The sequence below is a fragment of the Borostomias antarcticus genome, assembly GCF_949987555.1.
Source record: "Borostomias antarcticus genome assembly, chromosome: 25".
Classification (NCBI taxonomy): domain Eukaryota; kingdom Metazoa; phylum Chordata; class Actinopteri; order Stomiiformes; family Stomiidae; genus Borostomias; species Borostomias antarcticus.
The window spans coordinates 8,012,849-8,040,458 of NC_140258.1; the positions used below are offsets into that span (position 1 = coordinate 8,012,849).

At 47.3% G+C, this 27,610-nt stretch overlaps 1 protein-coding gene across 1 annotated transcript; it reads right to left on the minus strand.

Moving 5' to 3' along the window:
- Positions 1-1,756: 1,756 nt before the first annotated feature.
- LOC311325837 (gamma-aminobutyric acid receptor subunit pi) lies at positions 1,757-27,397 on the minus strand (the record flags this gene model as incomplete). Its single annotated transcript, XM_084458628.1, has 9 exons — positions 1,757-2,158; positions 3,277-3,467; positions 4,395-4,547; positions 4,751-4,888; positions 7,338-7,420; positions 8,692-8,909; positions 9,837-9,904; positions 11,718-11,830; positions 27,345-27,397. The coding sequence occupies 9 exons, from the start codon at positions 27,395-27,397 to the stop codon at positions 1,757-1,759; spliced, it is 1,419 nt and encodes a 472-aa protein (XP_084314754.1).
- Positions 27,398-27,610: the final 213 nt, after the last annotated feature.

Here is a 27,610-nt window from a genome sequence, read left to right on the forward strand (position 1 = left end):
CTGGCGACATGCATCATGGGTGGGGGACGACAGGTTCACTTTGCACTTGTTCTAATCCATTAAAGCAAGACTGTGTTGAACAGAGCCGGAGAGAAAACATGAGAAGTTTAGAAGAACTTTAGAAAACAGATGCAAAGCAAAACATCAACACCAGGGGGGTATTCCAGAAAGCAGGTTTAGTGAAAACTCTTTAATTCAATTCAATCTCAGGATTAGCAAACTCAGCGCTTTCACTAAGCTTGCTTTCTGGAATACTCCCCAGGGTCAAATATGACCAACACAACTAACTGGTTTTGAAATGTAAACAACCATTAGTTGAGTAATTGCAGACATAGATTTATATTATGTACACTGTTAATTAATGCATGGCTAGAGTCAGTGTTTCATCTGTCAGATAAACAAATCTGTTTCTTCTATGGTTTTACAGTCACTGATGAAAATATGTAGCAAAAAATGCACTTAGTATTCACGATATTCAAGAAAGTAAAAAGTAACTGTTATGATAGTATGGAACCGAGGAAGTGTGATATTGAAATATTCCTTTCACATGCTGATGGCAGGCTATCACTATTTCACGGATGATTTTAGCATGTTACGTTATAACAACTTACAGTTGAGCAGTTCAAGGTGTATTTGTAGTTACAGTATAGCCTACTTGAAGAAACTATGAGTAAAAAATGATTACAAATTAAATTGAAATCTTTGGTACTTTGGTTATCAGTTCTGTTGAGATATTATCTGTAATATATCACATTCATCCTATCACCATAAGCTCACACATCAGGAAACAAATTGAGACAGGAAGAGACATGTCATGTTAGCTCGAGCTTTATCGGAAGAGCAAACTGATGATGACATCCTGCTGTCACGCTGTCACCTTCAGATCCCTATTCAAAATATCCATCCCCTAAAACATCAACACTACATTAAGATACTTGCATTTACTATCAACACTGCATGTCGTACAAAAGCACAGTGAAAATACTACTGGCGCCATTGAGGAATACTGCATATATCACTGTATTAAGCTACCTGTCTGTCCAGTCGCTGTTGGATCGTCACGCCCTACTGCCTTCTGTCTGTCCAGTTAAGGTGCTGCCGCCACTGGTGGTCATCTACCTTGTAAAACATTGTGATGCAGAGAAGTGTGGTGATGACAAATGATATGAACGTGTTTACAGTGGCTTTCATTGCTAGTCGATTTCCATAATGTGGTAGAGTGAGCCAAGGCCACTGGATTTATACTGGCAATAAACACCATAGAGATAGAGAGAGGAGGGAGAGAGAGATATATCAAGCGAAGCAGAGAAATAGGGGGGAGCGAGAGAGTCGGTGAAAGAAAGAGAGGACGGAGACAGAGGGACGACCTGGGACAACCTGGTCCTCGGAGAAATGGTACACTCCTTTGCAGGAGCTCAGTCATACACGTCACATAGCATCCAGCCAATCTGGACGACAAGTAATAAAGATCTCAATCAATCCACCTATCAACAGTCCAGCTCCTGGACGGGAGGAGACTCCCGTGAGTGGAATGATGAACATAACAGCATTATGATCTTACTTAGGAGGCACCCAAACTGGGCTGCATCCCTCACGACCGTGAATGTACAAAAACGCTCGCACTCCGTTGAAAAAATACACACATACTGAGTCCTATATGAACAAATATGAATCACAGATATGAATGACCACCTCTCACACACACACACACACACACACACACGTACGCATATACACCTCAATGTGTTGTAATCCATTAAAAGTACAGGTAGTATGTCCAGTACAGCATGTTGACCACGACAAAGGACAGCGGGAAGGTGACGCGGGAGTAGTTGTCTATGTAGTGGGGGTTCTCGATGTGGCAGCAGTTCACGGAGCGCAGGACCTTGCGGAAGAGCGACAGGGCGCTCAGACAGCGGTTGGGGGGCTCCTCGGGCGGCGGCGGCGGCGGGGGGCGGTGGCGCTCGGGCTTGGGCTCGCCGCTGCCCCCCGTGGGGCTGGAGGGTCCCGCCCCCGCCCCGCCCTCGGGGGACGCGGTGGCGGCGGACGGTTCGGCGGCGGAGGCGTCCTTGCGCCTCTTGGCCCGGCCAGAGTTGCTGGCGATGGTGGTGACGACGCCGTTCATCTCCTCGTCGAAGTCGCGCATCTGCCGGCCGTACTGCCGTAGGAGAGAGAGAGAGAGAGAGAGAGAGAGAGAGAGAGAGAGAGAGAGAAAGAGAGAGGGGGGGGGTTATTAGCATGAGCCTCAACCACCTCTTGAGTAGCCGGTTCAGGCACCTGCCAGGCTTTGTCGCGGCCTCCTCTCGGTGGTTCAGATTCTTGTTGAGCAGCTCTGTGGCCTAGTGGTAGAGTGTCCGCCCAGAGACTGGGAGGTTGTGGGTTCGATCCCCAGCCGAGTCATACCAAAGACTATAAAAATGGGACCCATTGCCTTCCTGCTTGGCACTCAGCATCAAGGGTTGGAATTGGGGGGCTACATCACTAAATGATTCCCGAGCGTGTCACCGCTCCCCCAGGGGATGGGTCAAATGCGGAGAACAAATTTCACACACTCAGGTGTGTGACAATCAGTGGAACTTAGTCTTAGTTAGAAGACATTTCGGTCATCTTGGTTCATAAAAGCCACATACAACGAATCTCACGTATAAGTTATATGCTTTCCAACTGAACATGATCAGAAACGTGTAGGAAATTATCCGATTGAAGTCACATTCTCGGGAGCATGAGGAGCGTGGGGGGGGGGGTTGATTAAGTCACCGTGAATGAGATACCACGATGAGGCCTATAGACAAAGAACCATAAACTGTACTGTATGTCTGTTTGGATTTTTGGGGGAGAGCTTGATCAGTTGAACAGATGCACAGACCATCCTAATCATATTTTGTGTGAATGATATACATTACTTGCAAGTACACAACATCTGCATTTGGTACACTACATATGCATTTAACCCTATTTTAATGTAAAAGTCAGAAGACGCAGATTACAAAACAGTAACACAACTGTAAATGTAAAGGGAACTATATGGTTATTCGTCTGTAGGCTTAGTGTAGTTATTTTGCTGTGCAAAGATGGAGAGATGATGATATGACGATGACGATGTGACGATAACGTTGTTGTTGATGATGATCATGATGATGATGGTAAAGATGATAATGATGAAGATGGTTATGAGAAATATGTCAACTGCACCGCAACTCGGATGTAGATGACGACGCCGACAGCGATGACGAAGGTGACAAAGACCGTATGGTGACACAGACGGGCGCCGCTCACCATGATGAGGTGTGAGTCTGGGTGGTGCAGGGTGCAGAAGTGGGCCACGGCATACTCAATCAGCGCCCCGAAGATGAAACTGAAGCAGATGCCCAGGTAGACGTCGATGGCCTTGATGAAACAGTTGGCATTGGGCAGGGAGGTCCTGGCGCCCATCATCAGCGTGGTCATGGTCAAAACGGTGGTCACCCCTGGGGACAAACAGGCAACCACGGCCGCTCACGGTCCTTCTCGTGGAACACACAGCCGTTGGGCTCGTGATGATACTGTAACTGCAACTGTACGGTCACTCGAAACTATATGAAGCAAACAATGTGATTAGGATCGTTTCAAGATGTACATGTGTCGGCAAACTCACTTCATTTACTGTAAGTACTAACTACTGAACTACCCAGATTACTCTATGTATAAGCATTTCTAAAGAACCCTTCTGGAAATCACTACACTTTATCACTACAAATCTACCATCATTTTAATTTTGCTTGCTCTCAAAATGAATTTAGTCTGACTCAAAGGATGTAGGTTTTGGGGATATTAAGCCTTGTCATTCGTTTATTACTGCCCAATCAGTGGCGGTGAAATCTGTTGTCCACCCAATCAGATTCAGTCCAGACTATGTGAAACAACAACAACCTAGCAACCGCTCCGCAGATATTTCTTTGTTCCCCCCTATCCCCGAATGGTAATGAGTCCAGCCAAACCTTTCTCCAGCGCTGGCACAGCATAAACGAAGTGTGGAGATGGGTCTGGCTATGCAAGATTAAAACTGAACTGAACGGTCAGACAGACGAGCTAAGACGAAGTGTGCTTGAACACACTGTTGGCCTAACTTGACTCGCCGGATGGTTTGTTCCTCTCAACCATCAGGGAAGGCTTCGTTGGAAACTGGAAAAGGGAAGGCACTTTCAAAACTACTTGGCAGGTGATTGGACCATCTGTCTATCGCCGTCTATCATGGGCTAAATTCGACCAGTATGTCTTCATAGAACATGGATTGGCTAGATCGTTTATCTGTCCGGCTTTGATGAGTGAGTGAATATGAGCTTGTGAGATCAGGATGGTCTCACCAGGCCAACAGTGTGGTACAGTGGGAGAGAGCCACTCGGCCCCTAGCCTACCTATGCAGATGCGAGCAGGGACAGAGGACTGGCTGATCCAGAAGGAAACCCAGGAGAGGACCACCAGCAGGCTGGAGGGCACGTAGGTCTCCAGGATGAAGTATAGGATGCTCCTCTTCAACTCAAAGTGGAAGATCAGTTTGGGGTAGTTGCCTGGAGAGGGGAGCCGCAGTTAGACTAGGCTGGCTCCTCCAAAGACCATGTGGTCTCAATGTGAGCCGCTAGCACAAATTATACCCCAAAACCTTTTCATATATATCTCGAGGCTGCTCAGTGGAGTGAAAAATAGAAACACCAGAAGGATAGAAAGGCTCGGGTCCTCGAGGACAGCTGCGCTGTGCACATTCTGTATCTACCGGTTTCATAGACGGCCTCTGAGACAGAGGTGTAGTGGTCTTCCACGGTGTACTGGGCCAGGCGCAGAGTGTCCAGCCCGCTGACTGAATCGTTCCCTCTGGTCCAGTAGAACATCACATCGTTGATGTTGTAGCCCCCTATACAGGGAGGGAGGGAGGGAGGGAGGGAGAGAGGGAGGGAGGGAGGGAGGGAGGGAGAGAGAGAGGGAGGGAGGGAGGGAGGGAGGGAGAGAGAGAGGGAGGGAGAGAGGGAGCAACAGTGAGCACTTCCCACCGTGAGTCTCAAAAGCATAAAGAAAACGGAGGCGCTAATTAATATATGCAATATATACACATACTGTGCAAAAAGCTTTTCTTAATTAGTAGGTCTTTAAGAATACAGAGTCTGTGGTGGTCTTGTCAGGGGGGGGCATTCCAAAGGCGGGGGACCAGCTGAGCAAAAGGCCCGGTCTCCCACAGCGGGGAGCTGAGCGCTGGGGGTACGAAGAAGCAGGCTGTTTCCAGGCTCGGTTTCTATGTCCTGTTACAGTATGTCAGTCTCACTCTCCCATTCACCAGTCCATTCATACTGTACAGCCCAGCGCATTACATAACATCCGCATAGCACACCGTCATCGTCGTGAGGACTAAAGGCTGATGAGCTGTTGGTGTGCGACGCGGTTTTTTAAAGTTAGTCAATGTTTTATTCAAGTCATAATGGCTGCTCACTCCTCTGATGTTCATACGCAGGCAGACATTCCAGACAGACTGAATGACTTGAAGCAGCCGAATGTTCATTTGATGTTTCACAGCGGGTGGTGAAAGGGAAATATCCATGGATATCAGGGTTTGACACATTATTTTTCCAGGCTCATGAAATAACGAGCTAATCATGCATATTTCACTTAGCTTGTGAAACCTTACCTAACCCTCTGAAACGAATGGAGTTTATAGGATGTCACAGCCCCAGTGTAGATGTCACTTATAAGATAGGTGTACGGTGCACTACACAATGATATGTATAGAGAACAGAGACAGCTGTAGCACGTTTTGACTAGTGTGTCTGATAGCAATGCTAGCTCTAAAATCATCAAGCGGATTAGTCATTATGAGCATTTCTGTGAGCGACCTGCAGAGGGAGCTAGAGAATAAGAAGTGGTGCGAAAACTCCTATGGAACACAAGCACTTCCCCACAGCCTGTCTCTGCAACATCACATCCTCATTAACTGGGGCTTCCTCTCCCTCTCTTAAGCAGCTCCACCGGGACTCAGCATTCATGCATCTAAGAGGACATACATTATTGACCAAAATGAGCAATGTGTTGAGCAGAGGGACACTGACGAACAACACCAGGGACTTCGGTGTCGTTTGTTGTAGTTTCCTTGTCTGCTTCTGGTGTTTTACTAGTGGAACTCATTATTTTGCTGCCTGACTTTTTTCCGGGTCAAGGCCGATGTGCTAATTCATCACAAGTAAAAAAAACTGTGAATGGGTCGGCAGCTCAGAAAAGTCACATTAACTTTCGGGAACAGGAGCTGTTTGAAGGTACTTTATTATAACCTACTAAGTGCACCGTTTAAAATGTGCACGGGGGCCCTGAGACAAGAGACATCACTTAAGATGGCCGCGGGACCTTCAAACCCAAATCTCTTCTTCGTACCCCCCCCCCCCCCCCCCCCCCCTCCGACACTGTGCTCTCATTAGCAAAGAAACGATCAAGTGAAACAACTTGTTTCCTGTCAGGCCCTGCTAAATATTTCACCACCGTTTCCAACGCTTGGCGGGGCTCGGCTCCTCTTTCCTTCGGACTCTTCTCTCCTCACGGAAGCGGGAAATACGCGGGAACGACGACGCCCTTCTTTTGATGCGACGTTCGACGGAGGCGTAGGCGAACGGAGGCGTAGGCTTCCCCTCCTGCTCAGCACTGAGGGGAGGGACCGTGGGGGTGTGCCGCAGGAAACCTGGCCGCGCAATCAGTGCCGCGTAGCACTGAGTTCCTTTGGCTCTAGTTTGTCTGGCGGCCGCTGGCTAGGCAGGGATCAGTCCAGCCCTCGCTCAGGCCGCCTCGCTGTCGTTACGGAGCGTGGTGCGGAGGGAGAGAGAGAGAGACTTCGGTAATGCTTCCTCCTCTGCCACCCTCGCCCGCTCTCTCCATGCAGCTTATGTAACCCAGGAGCGCTAGTGGCGACGGGGCATGCCTGATTGTGAAACGCGGGAGGCTGGCATTAGGAGGGTTTCGGTGCCAGCCGAAGGATTAGAGGGACAGACAGTGTCGCCGTGGGTTACGACTATGACCTAGTTCTCTGCGCGGTATAGAAGTCGTGCCAAGCACACCTACACGCCTCAGTCTCCCTTACCTAATCCCCCTCTCTTTCCCTCGCTCATTCTCTCACTCTCTAGCACTCACACACTGTACCGTGTGTGTGTGTTTGCGTGCGTGTGTGTGTGTGCGTTTGTGCATCATAGGCATGTGCGTGCGTAGGTCTGTGTTGTCTGCGAGCACATGTACACGTGCCTCCATGCCGCCCGCACCGACGCTGGAGTGTGTGTGTGTGTGTGTGTGTGTGTGTGTGTGTGTGTGTGTGTGTGCGCGCGCTATGTTCTTACAGCTCTCCAGCTGCAGCGTGCAGGTCTGCTTGTCCATGGGGTACTTGGTCAGATCCATGTTGCAGGCCACCGTGGTGGTGATCCTAGAGGGAGGGAGGGAGGAAAAGCAGGTCAACATCCGTCCAGCTTTCCAGCGGCATCACTTCAGCACGCTTCCCCCGCGTCCCCCCCGGCCGACAGCAGCAGCTGCTGTCTGCTCCCCCCAATGCCCCATGGTGCTCCATGTCTTTTTCAACCCCCCCTCCCCCCAACTCCCCTGTCTTGCTCTCTCTGCCCTCACCCCACTGTCTTGTCTTCCTCCCGGCCCGACCCCCCCACCTCCTTCTGCCCCAGCACTCGTCCGCTCCGCCGTTCTGACAGAGCGAAGTCCCAAGGCTGCGCGTCTCCATATATTGAGGGAACCTCCACGTGTTTGCAAACACATGCACGCACGTGCACACATACACTTAGTCATACACACAATGTAAGCATATGCATTAGAGGCTATAAACTGAATGCAGTAATGAGCTTCCACAAAGCTTCAATACGCCGAAAGTAATCATGAACACTAGTCAAAATGACATACTGGAGACAGACATGCAGTAACACACACACACACACGTGTGTGCGCACATACACACATACACACACACACAGACACACACACACACAAACATAAAACAAACAAACAACACAATTATGGCCCAGGGCAATGCAGTGTAACCATAGTCATTGATGATTGTTTGGTAACACTAGCAGCAGTCAACCAACAAGCAGAAGCCTGCTGTCCGTTCAGCACCTGCGGAGCAGCTAGGACCACGGACAGCGACCGTACAGCAGTCTCCTATAGGAGCTCAACACAGCCAGACAGCTTTGTCTAATCACTGACAAAATGCCATTGTCTAGCTACTGCTCCACTTCAGCTTACACAGCAACATCTTATGATATAGTTCTGCTAGCTTGCAGTCAAATACACAACTAAGTGAGGATTTCTGCACATACAGCACGCCTCAGAAGCCCACCGCTGAGAGGACTTGTCAGCGGAAAAACACCCACCGTCAAGCAATCTCTCAGTGACTGTGGCTTAAAGCTGCATGACATATCTTTTTATAGTTAAATAGTCAAGATTTTCTGCTAATAGTTCAGGAATTGGCCTTAACAAGATCCAAAAACTCATTTTCGCGACATGAGACTCCATGAGACCCTGTGAATTGATTATTTTACTTGCTTGCACTGTACTGCTAGTATGCTAGGTACTGCTAGTATTCCGCAGTTTTCATCGCGACCAGAGGGGGCACCAAAGAACCGTGTCATCTCACGTGGTTTTTAACGGCGTGAAGCTTCTCAAGTCCGCTCGCCCGTGTCCCCGCCTTACCTCAGCGCGTAGAGGACGGTCCCGTTGGGGAAGATGCGGATGAGCCGGTTCTCCACGGTGATGTCGTGCAGAAAGGACTTCTTGGAGTCCACGATGAAGGTGTCGGGCACCCAGAGCAGCTCCACCAGCCGGCCGTCCAGACTCAGGCTCTTGTTGCCCTCGAACACCAGCCGCTCGTCCGTCCAGCGCTGGCGCAGGAAGATGGTGGCCGTGTAGTCCTGCACAGACAGGTCACAAACAGGGGGTGGTGGTGGAATGGTTCTGTGGTAAACGTGGAGTCAATTCTGTGACACGGGGGACACGTTTGGCGGTGTTGTTTGTTGTCCTGTAGCGTTGTTAAGGGGAAAACAACGATCTACTGTACATAAGGGCGCTCAAATAAATACTCGAACTTCGACTAGTTGTCGACTTTGGGGGGAAAAAATGCATAACCGATCTTCAAAATGTAGATTAGTAGCCTAGGCTACCGCAAAGCAGCGCGCGTCACGAGTCCCGCCCATCTTCTAATCAGCCAAAACACGTTAGTGTTCATTCTTCTCAACATGGCCAAAAAACAGCCAAATGACCATGTCTATCAGCCAGCAGGCAAGCACTGAATCCGATCAAGTGGACCAGCACTACACTTCCCCTAGCCAAATTGCTCCCAATGAGCAGGTTAGCACCTTGCACGGCAGCTGCCGCCATTGGTGTGTGAATGTGTGTGTGAATGGGTGAATGAGAGGCCATTGTAAAGCGCTTTGGATAAAAGTGCTATATAAGTGCAGTCAATTTACCATTTAACATTTAGGCCTAATAAAAGTCCCGTTTGCACTAAATGGGTATTACTGAATACTTCCGTTCCGTTGGTACTTGTTTGTTGGAGTTTGTTATTTGTTCTATGCAAAATTAGGCTATATAATACCAATAATCGAACATAGATTTCCGGAAAATATTTATGAGAGAAAGTCGAATATCATTTCTGAGCTCAGTTGACAGCCCTACCGTACATACTACAGCCTTGCTTGAATTCTAATCCAGACTGAACTCTAAACCAGGATTCTAGGAATAACATCGAAATGGAGCAATGATGAATATGTGTACAGTGAGTGTGCTTTAGCAGGTGATAACAGTACATCAAACAACACACAGGAAGTGTCAAGTCTCACCATGTTGATCTCTGATATGGTGTCAATGCTGGCAATGTCCAAACTCATACCCACTGTTACAGGACCATCTACAGAGGAGAGGGGGGGCGGAGAGAGTGAAACAGAGAGGGGAGGGACAGAGAGAGTGAGATTGACAGAGAGAGAGAGAGAGATGGGAGGGACAGAGAGAGAGAGGGACAGAGAGAAGGGGGCGCAGAGAGAGATAGACAGAGAGGGGAGGGACAGAGAGAAAGGGGGGACAGAAAGAGAGAGAGAGAGATGGGAAGGACAGAGAGAGGGACAGAGAGAAAGGGGTGCATAGAGAGATAGAGACAGAGAGAAAGGGGGGACAGAAAGAGAGAGAGAGAGGGATAGAAGGACAGAGACAGATTATCGTGTGGAGTCCAACTGCAGATCTGTATAATGCAAAGGCAGTTGTGCAAAATGCCAGAGGCAAGCATGTTGGTAAATCTCGAGTGGTAGAGTATAGCGCTGAAAATGGAAAACGTGTGAGAGCAGGTACAGTGTGCTCTGCAGCTCAGACAGATGGGACTGCCCGACTGTACCAGCACCGGCTCTACTGTTCTGTAATTGGTACAGTATCTCGCTCGTGACGTGTAGGGACGCCTTTGGTTTAGTTACAATCTTCAATGTTCTTTGTTCAGTAGTTGAAGTCGAATCAAAAAGGCACTGGTGACTGGATCTTAATGCAATAGGTTTTATTTGCTGGAACACTCAGTAACAGACAAAATAAAACCGGTGGGCTCTCGAGAGATATCACACACGACTGATGTTGACTGCGTCTTATATACTGTATCTGGTGAAGAGCACCTGGTTTCTCACGCCATGTAGTTTCTAGCCTGACTCGTTATCTGATACAATGTTTCAATTTCATTTCAACGTTTCTTTTGCGGCATCTGCGTTCTCACGGGTGCAGGAGCGCTCCCCCTCCCTTACAAAACAAACCTCTTGATAGCTGTTTTCTGGCCCACTGTCTTGTCACAAAATGCTGCTTCTGGCCTAAACTGACTTTAAGAATAGACAAATATAATAAAATCTTGATTAGAACAAAGGGTCGAGCTTAATTAGGCAAATTAATACACGACACTCGCCCCTTCATACTCATCCAGGCTTGTTACTGTATATCACCATGATAACACCGCTTCTGATCGCTATTGAATTAAGTTCATCATAAAATTTAAATTACGTGTGTGTGTGTGTGCGTGTGTGTGTGTAAAGTGGATGTGCTGCGCACTCCTCCCCAAGCCGCCCTCCAGAACATGGGGTTCATTTCACCACACAGGTCACTGATCTCTGTGAATTGCATTTAACACTGATACGGTGTCTCCGTCTGGGCGATTACTGATCAAAACAGAGGAGCAAACAAAGCCTAATCACATTCCAGCAGAGTCTCTTGTGCCAGAGACGACGACAAGGGGATTTGCTGGAGCTACGACAGCGAGCTTATGATCAGAGGCGGCACGTTTTCCCAGCGCAAGCTCACCCCGGGTACGACGGCTGCTCCGACCGGCCACACAGCGGCTACACTGCCGAGCAATGAGACCCTTAGGACTTCCCAGAACCCGAGTTGTCTCTTCAAAGAGAACCGATAGCAGCTGTCTACTCCTCTTATGAGCTACTCAGTCAACCCCCAGCTTGCATGATTAATGTGTGTTTATTGTGTATTTAGAGGTAGTGCGGTGCCCCGGAAATTGTGTGCGTTTATATAGTAATGAGGTTACATGCATTGCATTTCTATCCCAAAGGTAATGGTTGGAGATTTTATGCAGTCTAAATGTTAATCCTCAGACACATAATCACATGAACAAAATGTGCACAAACACACAGAAGAAACCCTTCAGCAGCATCTCGCATTCCATAGCCATGTGCAGTTTTCCTTACTGTCAAAGAAAGGCCTGAGGTACTTGTTGTATCCTTTCATTAGCTTCTGAATTGTGGGAGGCAGAATCTCTCCCTCTTTCACTTCGGCGCTGAGCAGGGCGTTCTCCAACATCCTGGGGGTAAGAGAGGAGAGGGAAAAAGGAAGAAATTAAATAATTTATACTACTCCTTGGTGCATTCATCCTGGGTGCATACCTCTCGGTTCCAGCAACAACACTTTTATTTCTTATATTGTGTACATATCTCTGGGTGGAGGAGATAAGACATCCACAATGCGCACTGGTTCACTTAAGCTGTGCTAAGCCTGAGATTAAACACCTCCTAACAACTCGGGATGAAAAGACAGGAAAGGAGAACAACACTTTTTTTTTTTTTTTTTCATGCTTGGATTACTCTGACCCAGCGGGGGTCCGGAGAAAACTGGAACTCCTCCACAAACTTCACACTTCTGCCTCGTCCCCTCCGCCTCACTCAGCTCACTCTGGTAGGCATTCTCAAAGGCATGGGAGATTACAGTAGGAACATGATCATTTTACCAGGGATTGTGGTGAGATTACATTCATAGCATCGTCCCGTGTGCGTTTAAGCAGTATATAATGTGGGCTCTGAATACTCCATTCTCTGGGGGAAAAGCCATGAAGCGCTCTTAAGCCCGATATGCTAGGAGGCACCATAACGTCCTAACAGTGGAGAGCAATACTCATCTTTAGCTCTCATTGTGAAAAGGGTGCATGACAAAGAGCAAAAGATGAAGATGTGAGTGTTATCCTGTTTTCTTCAGAATAGTAATCAGCTGCAACCCGATAAACGTAGAATAGACAAGTTGGTCTACCTTGTAAAACGTGTCTATGCTACGTTTGAGCCTTGCTATACCCCTCTTCTATCACGTGTTCCAATGTGAACAACCAACCACAAAACTAAAAAACCAATCAAAACAATCAAAAACTGATTTCTGCTGCTATTTCACGTTTTGACCAACGCGTGTATTCTACGTTTAAGCATGGCTAAAACGTGAAACTGAGCCGTTTCAACAAGTGCCTCTACTTGTCTATTCTACGTTTAGCCGTGATATTGGGCTGTCTACAGCCAGGCCATGGTCAAGCCCTACACCCCCCACCCGACCACTACGGTCTGCTACCTCGGGGCGAGTGGTTGCCCCGTCACTCCGTGGCCCCTGTGGCCCATCGACACGGTCAAGGTTCTTTTCTTCTCTGTCCTGGCCCCGCAGTGGTGGAATGAACTGCCCACTGACGTCAGGACAGCAGAGTTGCTGTCCATCTTTGGCGGCAGGCTCAAAACTCACCTCTTCAGGATGTACTACCAGGATCCTCCCTCTTAAACACAATTATATGTTAGTTTGTTACTCTTGCACTTTGGCTTCAGCACTAGATTATGTAGCCTGGAAGCCAGACTTATCACAAAAAAACTATTTTTTTTCGCAATGAGTCTGGCTTTCAGGCTATAGATTATGCTCTTTAGTTACCTGTTTAGAAAGGAGATGCACTTGTGAGTTCTGGTGAGTAGTAGTAGTACACTGACTTAAATGCAATTATTGTAATTCACTTTGGATAAAAATATCTGCTAAATGATTAAGTAATCCTCCGAAGTCTAGGCTGTACATGGCCCTACACTGATGTTGTTGATCTTGATCAATCATGGATGCTTTCACAATCAAGTTCATACAGTATTCAAATTTGATACACAAAGACAGCTAGGCTACTGTATACACTACAGTACAATTGTTTATCTTGCAACCATAATACCGTAAGGTACAGTATACAGTATGCCATTCATAAGGAATTTGCAATACTTTAGTGAACAACTTTCCAGAAGCTTTTCCATCAATTTGGTCCAAGTCACCAAAATAGTCTGGATTGACTGGCGTTTCCTCCCCATTCTCCCAATGCAGAGTGACCAAAGTGCATTCGACCACATTCAGAGCAACAGCCACTGAAATAGAGTGATTTATGAGGTGGGAGACGAACATATAATTCCGAGCTATTGATACAATCCAGGGTTTTCAGCGGACCGTGTCCAGTCCACTTAGAGGCCCTGAGGGAACATTCTGCTAGCGTACTGTTGCTGGGCTTTCCGATTGTGAATAATAAACTGTCGGCAAGTTGTTGAGCAGGGGGGGGTGGGGGGGGGGGGTGCTGACAGGCAATTCTGATTGTCGTGCGGGGGGCGGCAGGCCATTCACCGCGAGCCAGGCCAGCTAGCGCGCCAGGCCACCGGGAACACTCCCGGTGCTCCCGCTGGCCAGTCCGCCCCTGGTTGCTGTGCTATACAGTACGTGTCAAATCACTGGAGTGGCATAACCAGTCTGCTGTTTCCCAGTGGACCATTCTGAGATGCAAAGGCCATTCTCATTAACAGAAAAACTACAGAAAGTGTGTGGGTCACCTCAGATGACCTGCCTCACTCCGCACATCTCCTCAGACAGACAAGTGTGTGTTTGCGTTTGTGGGTGTGTGTGTGCGTACGTGTGTGAGTGCATGTGTGTGAGCATTGCGGAAACCACCAAATCATTGCTACTGGGAGAGCGACATGGATAGCATGACAATACTAGCAGAGCCAATCTGCTACAGTATATTATCAAAAAAGGACGGAGAATTGAAGATGAAACAGCCTTTCATGTCAAAATCGAATTTGCCTAGAGCCCTAAACACAAATCTCTCTCTAGGAAACTATGATACCTCAGATGATTGATTTCCATTAATATCACATTTAAGCCATTATTCTTGAGATAATTATCTGCGCCAATCAATTCGTAAAGCCTTAACAATAAAACATGTATTAATTTCCGCCCCCCCCGAGTCCCTGTTCAATAAACTGGACGAAGTGATGCCTGTACACTCCCTCGGCCTGAGGGAAAGCCTAAACTATCCAAAACTCCTCCTCCCCTCCGCCCCAATCATCTTTGATCCATCCTCATGAGCCCTGAGCACTGTGCACAAAGGGGAAGATCCACCGAATGTCCCCAGAGATATCCATGAACCAAAGACCAAAGGCAACGCCCACCTGGTCTTCATGTGCAAAAATCCAAAATCCAAAGTAAAGTGGGTCTCCATGCAAATGTCCCATATTGGGGACGTGAGAGGGACGTGAGAGGAACAAGAAAGTGGGATATTAGCATTATGTCAGTCACAGCCAGATCCCCAGGGTCCTGCTCCCCAGATGAAAGCACGCTCTGCAGAGTGCACAATCCCAGCATGCTCTCTGACAGGAACTGACACACCTGCCATGCGGGCCAGCATCAGGAATAGCAATGTGTCTGCTTGAAGGATGCTGACTCAATGTTGAGCGAGACCCCTTCAAAACCACCAAGAGTATCCAAAAGAAACGTGACAAGTCTCAGCTTTCACATACCGTCCGTATCAACCCCGGCCAACACAATGACGGACTGCGTAGCGTGCTAAGAAAGGTCTACTACAGTATAATATCATAAGTACACTTGCAATTTGTAATATGAGCAACGCACTGCCTTTGGACACTTTTTAAGGTGCTTGATCTATGGGGGCAGATATTGTGTTGGCTACATTATTAGCATGGACATGTGTCCACACAGCACTAGGATGGATCCACGCATCGCTTCCTAATGTGCTAATTGGCCGCCGCATTGGCCTTGCATGAGCAGTCACAACACATTAGTTCCTCTCCAGAGCAGTGTTTAGTAGGACATGGCCACGGGGAGGACGCCAGCCCACGGTGTAATTCCACTGGCCCTTCTCTGCATTAACGGAAAATACACTGATCCCAACGACGACCGCGTGGCACAGAACCTGTCAGACGGTTTACTCGCTTGATCTTTCTCATTCTCTCTCTCTCTCTCTCTCTCTCTCTCTCTCTCTCTATCTCTCTCTATCTCTCTCTCTCTCTCTGCACCCTCTATGTCTAATGTTGTCTATCCATCAGTGTTATGCACCAACTGATGAATTCCTAGTATGTGTAAAAACTACCTGGCTATAAACTGATTCTGATTCTATCTCTCTCCCTCCCCACTGTTCAAGACATAACCAACAGATCTCCGCCTCCACGTTATATGGCCGGTGAGTTCCAATAGCGCAATCACCTCTGACTCGTGATATACAGCCTGCAAAACAAAACACGAAATCATGGGGACACATCAGAATCAGAATTTATTTTACTGCCTTTCTAGTTTTTCAACATACTAGGAATTTGTTTTCGGGCATGGTGCAGAACATGGAGACGTCATTACACAGCATGCAGGGACGAGACGGGACAGTGCAAAGTCAGGACAGTGTGCTTGCGAGTGTGTGCATATGGTGTGGGCGGCGTGATGCGTGAGTGCGGTGCGTCCTACCGTATGTACAGTACATTAGGAGGTCATGTGCAAGTGACTCAACAGTGGCGGGGTCCGGGGCGGGGAGGTGGGGGGTGGTCAGGGGGAGGCACGACTCACGAGCCCTGTTGATGAGGCTGGCGGAAGGCTGATTGGCCAGAATACGCGGCGACGCAGTCCCAAATGACCAGCGACACGGCGGGACGTACGGCAACGGCGCCTGTGCGTGTCCTGTGTGGCCCGTGTAATGGCAGTTTGCCGCTGGATGCGCGGGCGGAGAAACATGGAGGGAAGAGGGGGTGGAACCGCGGTGGGGGTCGGGGCGCGGGGGGGGGGTGGGGGTCAACCCTGAGGTGCCATCCGCCCGTTCAGATCCTGTTTCAGTGACATACTGTACAGTACAGGCCCCCGAAGGTCCGCCCCCACCTCTGCGCACACACAGAGGATCATGCTCCCCGGCCGTGGTCTCTCTCTCTCTCTCTCTCTCTCTCTCTCCCCCCTTCTCTCTTTCTCTCTATCCCAGACAAACGGCACACTCATCTCCAGCTCATTCTCTCCCCCTTCCATCTTCTCCCGATCCCTAACCCCCCCCCCCCTCCCCCTCAGATTCCCACATCGAGTGGAACGCTATCGCGCTCCGCAGCTTCAGGAGCGGGAAGCGTGCGTGCCGCGTATGTACACACACAGAGGAAAGGATTTGATTGAACGCCTATTCCCATTCAATAACATGTTCACATCACCCGAGAGCGAAATAGGATTTTATGTGTTTTCATCACAGGGATGATGCATTCCTTCAACATGCCGAAAGACAGATCGCTCAAACATGCTGGCTTACCAAGGCACGGTGCCCAAGAGATGAGAATGGTGTTTTCAATTTCTCAGTCATGTACTATCCATAATATTCCCAATAGCATCCATATCCACCAATCGGATAAATAATTTTAATGGAATTATTCATTTTTTCAATACACACAGTGAATTATACTTCACCGTTAATTAATGTAGAATTTAATCCATGCATACAAATTGGGTTTCCAATCCTGCAGAGCCTTCAACAGGTTTTGGTGCTCACAAAAGACAGTGCAACTGTATGTGTGCAACTGCAATGGAAGACCACATAAGATCCCAGCATAAATCAGTGCCATGCATGGACGGATGGGGGTGCAGTCTCTCTCTCTCAAGGCCACAGCGCTGGGTACAGCCCCCGATATGCAAGTGTGTCCCTCTAGTGCAAGGTCAAATAATCAATCACGCTCATTCATTATTAAATGGCAACTAATGACTTTCCTCCTGCACTAGATCACGTGAGAGCCCTAAACAATGTTTAATACCGTCTCCATATGGGTTGGGAATTAGATTAACTCTTTCATTGCACACAGGCCTCGGTATAGAGCGTCACTCCCGACCTCCACGTCTGGCCTGGGGATAAGTCATCAAAGGCATCCGTCCCTCAGAGACAGGCGGGGAACAGGTGAAAACATATGGCATCGGCAAGGTCCCCTCAAGGTGCAGTGAGAACGTGCTAGAAACACTGGATGCTCTCGCCTGTCAGGTCGAATTAAACATCTCCCTCTCTCCTCTACCGAGAATATTCATTTTGTGGCTGAGAAAAGGGATTTGAGGGGAAAAGTCAAGCGGCTCTGCTCTCTTACACAGAGATTATTCTCCTCGGCTCAGCCGGGGACTTTGGAGACGACGCCCTCTCAGACCCACTGTCGCTAAGACGCGGAGGCAGGGAAGGAAAGCGGACAGGCAGGCAGGCAGGCGAAGCGCCACTGAAAACAAATGTGCTCAGGAGTTGTGTCAGAGGCTTTGTCTCCTTCTCTAAATGCTATGCCCAGGCAGCTCCCTAAGCCGAGACGGGGGAGGAGCTCCTGCCAAACACGTCACATTGCCTCTCTCAGTCAGTCAACCTTTTAATAGATCCATGTGTTTAGAATGACTAAACTGTGCTGTGCTCTCCGGGAGTACAAACCTGGACCTCCAACTGTGTTCTACCCAAGACAGCCGTGGTTCTACCTCGGTTACAGTACAGGATAGTTACAGAAGGCTATAGGAAAGTTTAATTTATCAAATTAAGATACCGAAATAGTTACCAGAGCCTAACTTTTATTTTGAGATTAAAACACACTCTTGGACGATACACCATTGGATAAATTGATACATTTTCTATCTGTTACTTTAGCCTTATTTCCACTGCCGTGCCGAACCGTTCTGAGCACGCAGGGTAACCTTTCCGACAGTGTTTCCACATGGGACCGGTTGGGCCCAGAACCGTTCGCAGAACCGTTCCCATGGCACGGTTGTCTAACCGTACTGAGTGAAGCAGAACCGTTCTTTAGTAGAAATGTGAAGAGACAAAACAAACTACCATGGTATCCGACAATAACAACATTCAGTGGAACGCAACAGCCCGAGAGGTGGAAACAGACACGGTAACCGTTCCCACGGGTCCGGAGCGGCGCGGTTTGAGCACGGTATCGGTTCGGCATGACAGTGGAAATAAGGCTAAAGTAACAGATAGAAAATGTATCAATTTATCCAATGGTGTATCGTCCAAGAGTGTGTTTTTATCTCAAAATAAAAGTTAGGCTCTGGTAACTATTTCGGTATCTTCATTTGATAAATTGACACCATAGGACTTATCTGACCTGTTTTTCGGTAGGCCTAAAAGCTACAGTCAACAAGCTTGACTGGTTTGTTGATTGTCTAGGGGATTGTCAGGAAGAAAGGTAAATCCTCATCAATGCACACATGCTGCTTCTCACTGCCAATTAAGCTGAAGCATTTCCAAGTTGGCAGCAAAAAATAAAAGGCAAAAGTGCTGCTTGACATATTGACTATAAGGAAAACATCCCAGTTCTCTTGCTGTCTAAGTGATTAAGGGCCTCTGTTTTCCACCAGTGGAGAGACAAGTCAGACCTCAGGGGAGCACTGATGAGCTGCTCCCCTCGTCATGTTACTGTATGTGGATCCATCGCTCAAGTCTCTCTGAGCACCCATGTAGCCACCTCCTGGTTGAACTAGACATGAGTAATTGATTGGCTGTGTGACCAGCTTCTTTAATGGGCTTGGCTGGATGTCTGGATGTCTGTAGGTAAGTGGATCTCCTCCTTGCTGTCCTCCACATTGAGCAAAATAATATCCTGTGCAATAAGGCAATTCCCAAGGCATGCAGCGATGTTTAAATGTGAACGCCCTGGTCTAGAGTGGATATGAGATAATTGACAAGACATGGCTCCAGACATCTCAGACTCCCAATATCCATTGAAGGCAAACTAAACATGTTAAAGATAAACTATCTGAAGGGGGGATATTAATTTGACCCCCTTTACGTTACTGTACAGTATGCGCGCGGTTGTTCGTACATCACACAGCCGATCGAGCCTTTGCAGTAGCAGCACCACGGCTGTGGAATGCATTGCCACGGGACATTAGAACTGCCCCTGATCGGACTACATTCAAGAGAGAGCTCAAGACATTTTTCTGCCTCAAACTGAATTACTGAGATCTCCATAGCTCCATATCTAATTTTGTATTTTCCTTATTATCTATTCTTGTTGCTCATTACCCTTAGTGGAGTTCTATATGTCTGTTTCCTTCCTCTGCTCAGTTGTTGTCTTCATGTTTTCACCTGATGGAACCCACGCTTTGGGCAACCTGACCAGTTGTAAATAATATGCGTGTAACAAATAAAGATGACCGTGATTATGACTATGACAGAGCTCACCATCTGGGGGTGCTCACCACAATTCATTGGCTCCGCCCAGCGACCGCTGGCAGAGGGTATATTTTCGGTTGTGTGTGTTATTTTGTTTGTTCGTTCGGTCACATAGCAGGACTATATAAAAACTACCAGAGATGTGTTTAAAATCCTTGATAGTGTGTCTCCAGCCATCACCTTTACTGCTGGACAGAGCACAGAGATGCCCCAGAGTTCCCCTCTCCCCACGGCCATGCCAGCAAAAGCCTGACATTTCAATCTGGAGGGGGTGATATATGCTCTATGTATTTTATATCTATGCTCTATGTATTTTCAACTGAGTGACCCTAAGGGCCCTATTTTCATGCGGGGGCCAAGTGCTACTGTAAGAGCTAAGGGCTAGGTTTTGTCCGTCACAAAATCAATATTTCTTTGCAACAGACAAAACTTAGCTCTTAGCTCTTAGCACTTAGCCCCAGCGTGAAAATAGGGTCCCTACTGTAGGTCTGACACGTTTGGATATGGATAAATGCTTCCAACGGTTCTCGAGCCTAGTAGCCCATAGGACAGGAGACTATCTCCTGATTCCTTAATGTGAGGCAGCTTGATGCACAAATACACCCCCTGGACATGCCACTAGGGGAGAATATGCCCTACATTTGGTATCGGTGCCACCACAGCTCAACTTTGATAATGGTTTTTAACTGCAAATACGAGGGAAGGGAAGGAAGAAGCATTTAAATTAAGTTTAGACGTCAAATCTTCAAATGGCATTATGGCACCGTCCTTCACTATCTGCCCCGACTGATGTATATTAGGATCTGTCCTAGCGTAACCAGTGGGTTACCACCCACTGAAAAAGAGTGGGTTCTTCAAAATTGGGCATGATGGGAGATACAGGCCTGGGTCCAGTACCCCCTTCCCCTCACCCTACCCCGGGTCCGTATCCTCTTCCTACCCCAACCCTACCCCTGACCCCTGCCTCTACCTGGACCCAGGCACACTCACACACACACTGACATACACCAGTCCTGGGCTCAGATCCCTTTCCCCTCACCCTAACCCGGGTCCGTATCCTTTTCCTACCCCCCACCCTACCCAAACCCCTGCCTCTATCTGGGCCCAGGCACATTTATGCACACACAGACATACACCAATGTTTTGCCATGTCTCTCCTATGATGTTATTAGCCTCTCTTACTCTGAAAATGTAATTTAATGTTATTTATTGCTCTATAAATGTTCTTAGCCGGTAGACAAACATACTCCAGGAGCTTGCTCGATCGCCTTGTTGAGAGGGGTCAGGGAAGAATTTTTACAGCTCACTTATCTGGCCCTCGGGTGATTACTGTTTTTTTGCTTCCCTCTGGAATATGTAGGGGTGGGATGTCTGCCCACCTCCCTTGTTCTCTGTAAAGCGCATTGTGTTGCCTCTGGGTATGAAATGCGCTATATAAATAAAGCTTTGATTGATTGATTGAGTATGCACCAGAGGGGACCATTCTCCTATTTAAAAATTGGCCTTAATAGATAATGGTATCAGTGGATTATCCAAATTAACAATGGGATTAGAATAGTATCATAAAGAGGCTAAGAAAATTGATTTGGTTTGTTCCAAGACTACTTGTCCTTCCAGACAGTACCAGTTTGCTTTGGAGGATCTACTTCCATAAACCTAAAAAGTTATAGGTCTATCCAATTGCGTCCTGATGCATTTTGATCAGAAACCGTTGATACCCCTTGAACATCAAAAATAAAGCAGCTGCAGACCCTTGTCATGTTTGTGAATTGGGGTCTGGCGAAGCCAGGCTACAGGCCAACGGTTCAAGGGCTAAAATTAATATTAGAGGAGATACTGGGCAACCCTGTCGTGTCCCCTAGTGTGAAGGGAAAGGATCAGAGAGAATGTTGCTTTTGAGGATACAGGATTGCGGTATAGAGCTCTGAACCGATTCATATTGCACAGACCGGACCAAAGACATATTTCAAATAAAATATGAAAAAGATATGGCCATTGAATCCTATCAAAGGCTTTCTCTAGAGAGCGGCCCTATATGTTACTTGAATTAGCCTCCTCATATTATTGGACGACTAGCGGCAGGATGACTGGTTCAGGCTTACAAAGTATGGAATGATTTTTTCCAAACAAAGAGCAAAGTTGGCAAACCCTTTGTAATCATCATCAGGTCGTCCACAGACAGGCCTCCCATCTTTGTCTCCAATTATCCCAGTCCTCCATACAGCGGGCAATCTCATTGATGGTCTCCACTTCCACATCCATCCATGTATGTCCACGTATTTTTTGGTAGTACATCCTCGCAACTTGCGTCCGCGCCATGGACATGGCTCCCATAACACCATGTTAGACCATGTTGCTGGTCAGAAGCTCACTCTGTCTGTAGCAGTGCCCAGCCAACCTCATTCAATCAATCAATCAATCAATCAATCAATCAAAGCTTTATTTGTATAGCGCATTTCATACCCAGAGGCAACACAATGCGCTTTACAGAGAACAAGGGAGGTGGGCATACGACCCACTCTCTACATATTCCAGAGGGAAGCAAATCATCAAAGCATCATTCTCCTTGCTGTTATCTTCCCACTCCCCCTTGGCCTCTCTCCGTATAGATCCCCAATACTGACGGGCGCATTATGACTTATGTCCAGTGCAGGGGCGTCATGCAACCCAAAAAAACGAGGGTGCACGGGAGAGCGAAGCTCACTAAGCGTGCGTGCGCGGTGTTATTCGTGCGTGCAAGATTTTTGTGTTTTTGTGCATTTTTGCAGTTTAAAATCAGGACACAGCACACTACCAGTTGCCACTGAAGCGGTGTGAAATTAAACTTACCGGTAGCGTTTTTTTTTTTACTCACTTGGCATTGGTCCGAATGATATACTGTATACTGAAATATGAAGTATATTGAATCTGATATACTGAATAGCCTAATATTTGGAGGACCTGTTCTGTCCTCAGACGGACCATGAAAACGTGTTTATCTGAGATGAAGCGAGGGGGGGGCTTCCAGGTCCAGTGTTCATTTGGAATAAACCAAATCCACCGGATTGAGAGCAATAGAGAGCATAGAGATCAAGTGGTGACAGGGGGACTTTGGAATTGCCAGTCGGCAGTGCCCAAAGCTGAGTTTATCTCAGGCTATGCATCCTTGTCCTCCCTCAGCTTCCTCGCTCTCACGAGACATGGATCACACCAGAGAACACTGCCACACCCGCAGCCCTGTCAGATGTGTACTCTTTCTCCCACACTCCCAGAGCTGTGAGGCGAGGTGGTGGTACTGGCCTGCTCATTGCCCCAACATGGAAATACTCACTCTTCTCTATTCCACAGTTCTCCCCGCCCTCTTTTGAATCCCATGCTGTCTCTGTCACGTATCCAATCAAGCTCAACATTGCTCCTCTTGGTGAATTCCTAGAGGAGCTCGATACACTAGTTTCGCACTTCCCTGATGATGGGTCCGTACTCATCCTTCTCGGCGACTTCAACATCCAGAGTGAGAAATTGGAACCTCTTCTCTCTTTCCTCTGCTCCTTCGATCTTCACCTCTCTTCTTCTCCTCCTACGCACAAACCACTATTTCATGTCCTACTCCCTCTCCCTCCCCTCTTCTCCCGTAACTCCTCCTCCATGGTTACCACCCGTAGCCATCTCCGCTTGCTCTCCCCTACTGACCTTTCCTCTGCCGTCACCTCCGCCCTCCCCACCCCTGAATCCTTCTCTCTCCTACCCTCTGATACTGCCACTGATCTTCTCCTCTCTATTCTTTCCTCTTCTCTGGACAATCTCTGTCCCCTCACCTGCAGGCCAGCACAGGGCTCTGCACATCCTACCTGACGGGCCACTCCTACCAGCTGACATGGAGAGGGTAAATGTCGGAACCGCGTAGTCTGACTACGGGGGTTCCACAAGGGTCTGTCCTGGGTCCTCTCCTGTTTTCCCTCTACACTACATCTCTGGGCTCTGTCATTCACTCGCATGGCTTCTCCTATCCCTGCTATGCCGATGACACCCAACTGGTCCTGGCATTTCCCCCTTCTTATACACAAGTGGAGACACGCAGTGTCCAGAAAGCTGCTGCTCGCCTGGTGTTCAACCACCCCAAGTTCTCCCAGACAACTTCCCTTCTCCTTGGTTTTATGGGGGAGGCTGGATTTCCACAAAAATATGATGGGCCTATTATGCCTGCTCTATAGATAAATGTAAACTAGAAAAGCCCACTCCACTTACACATTCAACAACTGTACATGCTGACGACATGCATCATAGGTGGGGGATGACAGGTTCACTGTGCACTTGTTTTTGAGTTATGTCTGTCCTGTTTAGAAAACAAAACATTCTATTTAATGTAAATCTTCTGGGAAACAAGTGAGGGATTGTGGGAGGCCGAGAAAAGATACCAAAAGCCTACTGCACTGAAATGACAAGTGTGTGTATAAGAGCTGATGCAAGTCTTAAGAAATCATGTGCACTGTGGTCTTAGATAAGGTTCAAATAAGAAGTGTTTTCTGTGCTTTTCTTCTTGTTCTTTTGTTGTAACTTTTTTTATTCATGTATCACAGTTCAATGACAGCCTTGTCCAGCTGAGTAAATGTGATTTTCATGTTACCTCTGTCTTTACTAACTTGAAAGGGGATGATATGGGGAAGCAAGCTATTAGGTAATAGGAGTGGTGTGTGGGAGAAAGGGGTTTATCAAATGAAGGGTTAGTCCAAACCGAACAGTATATCCCTGAATTCCCATCTTGCTTTGCTGATCTGTGGATATAAGAGAAAATCACTCTCTGTACAATGATAAGTCTAAGATATCATCAAAATAACACACTCCTCTGTAGCTAATTAATCAAACATACTGTAGAATGTTTCTGTTGGCAACCAGGAATATAATTACAGTACTTGTGCAGACGTTCCTTCCAATTACTGTGTTAACTCATGTTGGGGGGAAATGATCAATCATCCTGAAAAACCCATTCAGCAGGTTAATTATCATGGTTTCTTCCATGGTATGAAAGACAGCAATGGGACAGTTAATGTGAGTCTGTACCAAAATATAGCAAGTTAGCAACAATAAAAAACATCCTCACAGCCAGGAAACACCTACAGCTTGAAATACACAAAGGTAGTCAAGCATGTCTTGAAACAACCTCAAAAAGTTAAGAGCAGTGTGAAATATCAAGTTTGTTATTGGTCTAATGGCCAGGGCTATACAGTGCAAAATAACACATATTAAGGCATAACTGAAGACAATTGGATCAGTTATGCTCACACTGTATAATAATTGGCCATTATTTCCATGGTTTTATATTTTGTGATTTCCCCCAAGGGCTGAGGAAGGCTTCAAGAAATAGTATAGGGTTGAAGTAGCCTAGATCAGAGGACAATTAGAGCCAATCATCATTAAAATTCCCATTCGCAAGTGACTTCTAGCCTGACACAGAGAAAGAAGATGATACAAAGTCGTGTCCTAGTGTATATGCTATATAAAGGATTAGGCATAATTTGTCTCAAGGGGGATGAGATATCTCAAACTTACCGCTTATCAGAGGAACATGTGCTCTTTATTGTATCCTCTCACAGAAAGCAGGCTAAAAAAAGATTTTATGACTTCAACATCGCTAAAGGAGGCAAAGAAGTTAGGCCAGAATCTGGTACAGTATGTAGTAACACGACACAAGCCTATTACCATCATAAGAGCCTAATCCATGACTTAACACATGCAGAGTTGGGATTTGTAAAGGACCTCTTATGGAGTGCTTCGACAACTCAATAGTGGCTCATTAGATAAATCACTACAGCCAGAGCGGGTGCACGCCAAGGGAGTAGCCTACAGTACATTCTACATGCCTTTGATCCCACTTCATCTTCTGAGTTTCATATAATATATGAACTAAGCATAAAACATGTTCTAAGCATGTGTTTGGTCTAAGCTTCAGCCCTGACTAGTGCACATTTAGTGAACATTTCATTTGCTATGCAGTCAAAACCACAGCTGGTTGCTGAGTTTGTTGGGGAGCATTTTTGAAATCCTCTGAAAGCAGCATCTCTTAAAAGCCACACAGCTGTGATCTTCAGCTCCGTTCTTTGATTCGCCGACTCTTGGGTTCTTTTGACAGGGGGAACAATGTTGAGATGTTGCAAGGGGGAGCAACAGAGACAGAAGAGGAGGAAGTTTTCTAAGGTCAGACTGACAGACAGCTCCTCCAGGAATCATACTCTGTTGGCAGCATTTTTGAAAGCCAACCATTTTGTATTGTCAATGTATTGGTACTGATCTCTGCTGTTCAGGTCATAGACCATATTATTAGTATATGGCTGTAGCTCATTGGCTGCTGGAATGTCATTGTTGTTGGTGCATTTGTAATATACTAGCCATGGCTGATGCCCCTTTTACAATAACACAGGTCAGGGTGAAGGCCTACTGAATAATAAACTGATCAATACAGCCTCTTCTCAGACATAGAGGAGTCATCTAAAGACTTCATACTATATTATTAAGATAAATACGGATCGAATGCTGAGGACTGCTGAAACGTTGTCACAATCATCTGTGTTAAGCAATGGAGGAGTGCATAAGCACTGGTATCGGTTCACTTGGTACGCATGTGTGTCTAAAATATTGCAGCCCAAAGAGCAAACTATGGCACTCGGTATGGAGCTACAGTATGGCACTTGGTAATCAACTATGTGTCCTAAGATCCTAAAAACCCAGTCTGGATTGTATTGATTTGTTCTTGTTCTTCCTGGGGCCTCATTTATCATTGAGGTACGCCTTTTTTACACAGTCTTTTCCGCGATTTCTGGCGTACGCCCTCTTCCCTCCCCACAGCGCGATCTATCAACCAAAAAGGGCGTATATTTAGTCGCCTTTTTCTTCACGCTCTTCTACGACACCTCTCGACTCATAGCGAACGCACGCGATGGCGACGGCGATGGTGGGAGGAGGAGGATTAGGAGGGAGCGGTTGTTCCGCGACCGACACGATCTGCTGGCCCATGATGTATTGTACATTAAAACATTGATGTTCTCCCAAGGTTTTTGGACAGTCAGTGTCCAGGCATATATGACCTTTCACACTCAGAGGACCTGAAGAGACCAAGTCTCTCATGTGGGACTTGTGGGGCTCTGCAGTCCAGAGCACAGATTACCAAGGCGCCATAAGTGCATCCAGGCACTGTGTTAGGTTAATCCCCAATGGGGATGGGGCCAGGGGCTGCTGTGCCCTGCGGCCAAGCGATGTGTTACCCAGTCGGGGGTTGTGTTATCGAAGCTGAGCAGAGTATGCATCCAGTGCACTGGAAAAATAGGCCAGCTAGAGGGAGGAGAGAGTTCCCGTCACGGTGCAGACAAAGCACACACTAAAACATCCCATCATCCTCGCTGCATGCCCTCTGCAGGCATTAGTGCAGCTGATTGTATGCAGTGCTTGGACCATGTGGGATTGCCTCGCCACCGCCACACAGCAGCACTACGTCACTGACCATGACGTTTCAGTAGTTCTGAATTTGACAAATGGGGACACATTCTAGCCTTTATAGTGTATTGATGTGTCTCCAGAAAGCTATCTAATGAAGGGTCTCAAAATCCACCATCACCAAGCATCGCCTTCTTACCTGCTAATGAGGAGCAGGACGAACACGGCCCCCCCCGGGGGAAACAGAGCCATCGTTGACGGTGGTGCGGAGCTGTCAGGTAGAGTCTATCTGAAATAAAAGGACAAAGAGGAAATCTGCAAGTCATTTCAGCTCCATACTGGTAGACCCGAGGACATGATGATCGATCCATGTTACACATGCATACAAGTTTGGGCAGTGAATAAAAGTTGGTATCTCAGAGCCGGCGAAAAGAACTCCCAAAGCAAGGTATTTTCAGGTGCTAA